We start from the raw sequence: 6,779 nt of genomic DNA on the forward strand, positions 1-6,779 counted from the left end.
TTAGCTTTTGACAAAGAGACAAAAATTAAAAAATGCTGTTTGTCCCCCGCATACGCTTGCTGCCCACCCACCCCCCCACCCCCCCCTCCACGGGTGTACAGCTCTTGAAGCCAAACGACTTTTAACTATTAATGCATGTATGACTTTTAAATTGGCTCTTTATCTTCCCAGCTTAAGCTCTCCCGGCTCCTGCTGAATGAGGTCAGCCTGGCAGAGGACAGAATCATGTGCGCAGCAACATTTTCACCAGCACACGGCCACGGCATGAGAAGGTAACGCAAAACCACCGCGCCGTTTCACACCTCAGTGAAGCTTTAGTGCTTCTCTTTGCCTTTGGTATGCACGTAGTCAGTCGCAAAAACTCTGGCAAAGACGAGAGGATGTCATTGATATTGAAAGCCCCCCCCCCTCCTCCTTACTCGTCCTGTACCAGGCCTGTCGTAAATGTTTGTCACCCGAGATTGTAAGGAATGATAGTAGCGGAGTGCGAGAGGAACAGAGAGAGACAGAAGAGAAGGAGAGGGAGGAAGGAAAGGCTTGTGTGAATGTGTGTGTTTTTCTAACAACTGTTTACAGCCCTTTCTAGCGTTGCTTTGTTTTGCTTTCATCTCCTCCCTCTCTCCCTCACTCTCCATATCTCTTATCCCCGCCCTATCCTATCTTCTCCTGTCTTTTGTGCTATTGCTCCTTTGCAGTCTCAACGTAATAAATTATTTGGTGGGTGTACTTTACCTTATTATTTTAATCCTGCATTCCAGGCCACAACACCACTGCACTCACAGACACGTAACACAAACACTCTCTCAGACATACACACTCTCTCTCTCACACACACTCTCTCTCTCAGACATACACACTCTCTCTCACACACACTCTCTCTCTCAGACATATACACTCTCTCTCTCACACACACTCTCTCTCAGACATACACACTCTCTCTCACACACACTCTCTCAGACATACAAACTCTCTCACACACTCTCTCTCTGTCTCACACATACACACACACAGACACAGACATTATCTCTCTCTCTCTCTCTCTCTCATACATACACACACACACACACACACTGCATCTTTCTCGCCACACCTCTCTTTCCTCACTGGTCACCATGGCAACACAGCAGTTTCATGTTATCTCCATTTTAATATTCCCAATTAAAAGCTGCGGTCGGAGGGGTATAAAACAGGGGGGTTTGGTTAAACCATTAGTGTGTGTACAGATTTTGATCACATCATTACACATATGATAAGCTAAGTAGGAAAAACTAAGCTTACGTTTCGTAGAGAAGCAGCTTTATGTAAGTATCGGTAGACATCTTAACTTCTCAATCTCGCCCTTTGCTTACTGATTCTGACTGACCTGCACAGATGTTTCATCCCAAAGTTGATGTGTGTGGATGTCTGAAGCTCACCTCGGTCTATTCTCATGTGTCACAGTGCCTGGGCTTACTTTAAAAAGTGCACGAACGGATTGAATTTCCACTTGAGCTGAACAGTGAAGTGCTTGTCTGCTGTGTGAAACTTAGCCTGGGGGTTGGGAGATGAGATTCTGGGGTAGGTGTGTGTGAATGAGTGTGTGTGTGTGTGGGTGTGTGTGTGTGATACATATCTGTGTGTGTGTGTGTGTGTGTGTATGTGTGTGTGTGTGTGTGTGTGTGTGTGTGTGTGTGTGTGTGTGTGTGTGTGTGTGTGTGTGTGTGTTGAGCGGTAAGATGGCCGCTCCACACCTATCAGAGAGAGCGCAAAGAGGCTGCCGGGTGTGAAAGCGTGTGTCAGCAGCAGCAGCGGCGGTGTGAGGCTGGCGTGAGGAGCAGGACTGACCCGGTGAGTGGGCCCCACTGGGGGCAGCCCCCCTGCAGGAACCCCGCGGTGGGGCAGAGGCGGCGGGGCTGTGTGAGCAGAAGCGTCACTCACTGCTCTCAAACACCTAAGTGAGATGTCATCCACAAGCCATTGACAAGCTCTCGGCAAACAAAAAACGTGAAAGCTTTCACTCTAGGATGTGCTAAAAAGCTACATATAGAACACACCCTGAAGATGGTTCATAAGTCTCTCACGTACACATGTATACTACTCCAGAGTTTGTGTGTGGTGTGTGTGTGTGTGTGTGTGTGTGTGTGTGTGTGGAGGGTAGAGAGAGACCAAGACATAGATGATGAACTCTTGACTTCTCAGACCACCCCCCACCACCACCCCCCCCCACCCCTCCAACACTTCCCCACCCCCCCCCTCTCTCTCCATGCTCTGCCACTTCATTCTGTTTCACCCCAGCCCCCTTTTACACCTCCTAAAGGCCATCCTGCTCCTCACACCTTTGAGGAAAAACCCCACGATGCACTTTCCACTTTCAACCCCACACATGCCGAGTCAAACACTGTGCCACATCCAAATATGCATGACAACCCTGTTAGTGTTGTGTTATTGTAATAGATTATTATAATACTGTTATTGATTAATTCATGTGGAACTATCCTGGTATGGTACTACTCAGGCATGACATGAGTCAGTCTACTGCAGCAATGTCCACTCAGATCTGACCCGATTTAGTATGTTCCTTGTGACCCACTTACCCAGCCCACAGGCATTTTTGGGCCAGCCACAAAAAGCACCTGAGCCACCTTGAGCACTGCATCCTCAGCAAGAGTCTGTGTGAAATATGGATACAGGTATATAGAACAGTGGAAGTATAATGTGATGAAATGTATGAAACAGCATCATAGATCAAATGCATGTGTTTGAGCCCATGCATCTTTGTGCTTGTATACTGTGAAAGAAGGCACATCCACATTTAGAAGAAATGATACCAAAGCTTTTTTGTCTAATAATGCAGCTTACAGACAGCAATTATGTCTGTTATTTTCCCCAATAACACCTCAGTATGGATCTAAACAAAACAAAAAAAATAAACCTATCTTGATTATTCTCCTAAAGGTGAATCTAGTCTCATTTCTGCCAGTAGCAAAACGCTTGTCATTTTTCTCACCTCATCTTACACGTACCACGGCTGATAATAGTTTACAAAGAGGAGGCGAGTGGGCAAATTTACATGAAAAGGCGCCGCTACTGAATAGGTTGCCCTACGGAACCCTCTTTTCCAAGCAAATAACAGACCAATGCACATAGCCGCTATAAAGTAGTTTGGTATAGGAAAAAAGATATTTGCATATGAACTGAGAGACCTCCTCTTGTCTGGTTTCACTCGACAAGACAAAAAATAAGGGTATGTGTTTTGCAGGGCAACATTAATTGACAAAAAAAAATCGTGGCGCTCCCTATTTAAAAAACTACGTTTATTGCCCTTTCTAGACACAGAAAGGATTCCATCTTTCCATCAGGAAAGTTTTTACTCTGACAAATGATTGCATTGGTGAAGATTCGACAAAGTAGATTTGTCTATGTTTGGAGCGAGAAAGAGAAGACAGTCTATTAATTTGTGTTAATCACCCTTATGTCCCAAATATCGAATAGGCTGTAGTTTCAGAGATATTCATAAGGTATTCATTTTCTACATTGGCTGGCGGGGGGGGGGAGCCTATAGAACACACTGATGGCGTGAAAGTGGGCGGGGATGTGAACAGGCTGCCGATGTTGGGGCAGCTTTACCGGGCTTGTCCATCGTAGTGGCACAGAGTGAGGAAAGTGGTGTGGGAATAGGAGGCGAACGCTACCCGTGTTTTCTATTTGTTTTCCTGTCCTTTAGTAATTTTCCCCGTACCATCTCTTCGCTTGTGTATATTTTCGCCTTGTTATTTCAGGTCTTTTGAAAAATTAAGAGGAATTACGGTCCACTTCCCCAAAGGCATTAATTGTAAGGCCATTTGGGTGAAAAACGGACTCTTTCATGACGGAAAATCTCCAAACACTCGGGGAAATATGACTGGGATTCGTAGTGGATGGACCATACTACAGTTCTGATAAGGTGTTTACCAATATACGGTGTAGCATATTTACTCACAAAGTAAATCCATCACAGAGGAGCCTCCAGCACAAGAACTGTGAAAACTACTGCTGACAAAGAGCATCGAAGTCTTCTGAGGATAATGCATGTTTCACTCCGGTCGCGTGCGCTATAGTTTATGCATCGAGCGGGGCAAGTAAAGGGAAAAATAAATACTCTGAAGATACCTTATTTTATAGTTTTACTTTACGGAAAGTTTTTTAATCAGACGTTAAGTTATTAAGTGGACCTACATTAATGATGACGTTCTTCCTTTCCATCTGAAAGATCAATACGCGCATTTTCACATTCCAGAATAATCTAACGAATTATTTGGTAGGTTACCACTTAAAAATTGAACTAAGAGAAAAAGCTATCGCCTATCACCGATGTGGGTACAAGCACGGTCAATGGGCACACGACCCAGCTGACAGTACCTCCGGAATCCCAATCCATTTACCATTTTGTGACCACCTTTTCATCTGGGAAAAAGTACGAAGCCGATATTTCGCAGGTTTTATACCAACATGGAGATTCTGGCCATGGATGTCACCTTGCTTTGGATTGTCCTCCTGAGGTGCCTGCTCTTGGCGCGGACAGAGGAAGGTATGTTGCTTGATACATGTTACCTACAGCTGGACTGCACGTTACCCTTCACAAAGAAGCTATTCACCATTATTTCAGTAGAACCAGCAAATCAGTCCAATAAACTAGTCTATTGATTGTTCAGGTCATATCCTCTCCTTGTAACACATAAACACTAGCCTTACACGTGTGTCATCAGGATGCAATTGTTGGCTCTAGGAAATGTTGTATTTAGGCCTAATGTCCGCATGTTTTTTTCCCTCGTTGTCACACTGTTGGCCTGTTGGTACTTTTAACAGCGGAAGTTACCCATTCTTCTAATGTGGTAGCCTACCTTTAAAAATGCTACTAGGCTACTCCTTAATTTTTGCCATGTCCCTGGGTGTTGTGTTAATGCACCCTGCAACCTGACGCGTTCATTAGACCCACAATTGCTAAATCTGCTAGAAAAAAATGCATCCGCACAAAATCCACAAGTAGTTTATGCGTTAAGTCAGCCAGTAACATACATCTGTAAAGAACACTTGAAAAAAAAAACACGTTATTTCTTCCATTTTCCCGTGACTTTTACTGTAATAATAGGCAATATATTTAGAGTCTAAACGTCCAACCTTTCACATTTTTGTCCTGACATGATAAATATTCCCATAAGAAAAACATGTTCTGTAATACCTCAATAATAACCTTACTCTGTATAGTGCTCCTAGTACAGGAGTAGTACTATACTACTGCGGTCTTAAAGTACTTATATTATGTCCCAAAATAGTATGATACTTCTATAGTATGTCCCAGGGTTGTAAGGGTTGTCATCATGAAACATTTAGGCTGAATTGCGAGAAATACCTTGGTCCATGGCGTTTTGTTTTACTACTTATTGGCCAACTAAACATTTCAGGAACAATTCTGCCATCACTCCTTGGAATGGGAGAATTGGCACATAAATATGACTGGGGAAACAACGCTCTATGCAGCGTGGCTGGTCCAACTCCACCATTTCATCTAGATGACGCACACATACCTCACCATACATCTGCAGAGTGAAAGTTGGGTGGTCTGACCACGGGTTGGTCCTTTAGGACCGAAGTTGAGTTTGAGAAACAGAATTGAGAGCAGAACACATCCTGATCTGAATGATGTGATTCTATGGGCCAAATTATAACACAAGCTGACAGATAACATGGCAGACGCGTAATTTTGAGTAGGAAAGGTGACCCCTCTTCAGGTGTGGACATAGGCGTAACCAGACTGACCCGTTCAGTTGGATAGTATAGGCTTTCCAATCGATCTGGGACGGACAGGATTAGTTCCATATTACACGCCGCAGTGAAGACACCTGGGCCCGGCTATCTGTAATCAATTAACTGTTGTGTGTGACAGACACTGATAATGCGCTTCCATGCAAGCCCAGGATTGAATTAATAAGATTGAGGAGGTGGCTAGCCACAGATGTAATAACGAATAACAGCGTGAGATGGAAACATGTCATCCTTCTCACCCTGCGTGTTGTAAATATGCACTTCTCTAATAAATCACCTTCACCAGCGAGGAAAACAATCTCAATCAATTGAAATAATCTGTGTGATTACATAAAGTCGTGACTGAATATTTTTTATGATTTGGTGGCAGGAATGGTAGTAATTTGTTTAACATTCTTTCTTTCAAATATACCAGGTTAGCTAAACCTGGTAAACTAGGGACCTGCAAGTGTGTGAGAAATAACCTACTCCCTGAATTTGGCACTGTAGTCATTCTGAGCCTGGTTACTTGTTCATTCACTTTTAACACTGTCGGACTGATCTCCCATGCAGTCTATGAAGTCTCAGGACTGTGTCCAGTTTCTTGGCAGACCTTGTAATGATTAATTTGGTGTAGGGGAGAAGAAATAGAAGCCACAGGAGGTAGATTGGATTCTGGCCTCTGGGTTTCTCCTGAGTCTTTGGGGGCTTAAACCCCTTCAAGATTAAACCGGAGGCCTGATCCGCCGAGCTCACGTTACAAATCTGTGCCACCTTTTGTCGGGAAAGTTTTCAGGAAAAAGAAACGTAACAATGGCTTTCCACCTGATTGGATAGGTGCTGGGGCTCTGAGTCTTTCCTGTGCACTCCCTCGCACTCTGCCACCCCTTGAAAAGACACTTTTAAGAGGGCTTATCCTTCCCACCTTATGCCACTTCTTCTTTTATCCCCCTCCCTCCACCCCTCTCTCATCTCTTGTTTTTTCTTCTTCTTTGCATTTTACTGTAGGAGTCATCTTT

At 44.1% G+C, this 6,779-nt stretch overlaps 1 protein-coding gene across 4 annotated transcripts in view; it reads left to right on the forward strand.

The window, feature by feature from the left end:
* The first annotated feature begins 3,636 nt into the window (after positions 1-3,636).
* ephb4a (eph receptor B4a) overlaps positions 3,637-6,779 on the forward strand; it is a 42,751-nt gene continuing 39,608 nt past the window's right edge. For all 4 annotated transcript variants that reach the window (XM_076275224.1, XM_076275226.1, XM_076275225.1 and 1 more), the window contains exon 1: positions 3,637-4,546. In XM_076275224.1, the coding sequence (XP_076131339.1) occupies positions 4,468-4,546 (79 nt within the window). In that variant the 5' untranslated portion in view covers positions 3,637-4,467. The remainder of the gene's footprint in view (positions 4,547-6,779) is intronic.

This window comes from Alosa pseudoharengus, unplaced genomic scaffold (assembly GCF_046254945.1).
Source record: "Alosa pseudoharengus isolate Yale_2024_CS ecotype anadromous, Long Island Sound unplaced genomic scaffold, YU_APseudo_1.1 YU_APseudo_1.1_scf_8, whole genome shotgun sequence".
NCBI classification, from domain to species: Eukaryota; Metazoa; Chordata; class Actinopteri; order Clupeiformes; family Clupeidae; genus Alosa; species Alosa pseudoharengus.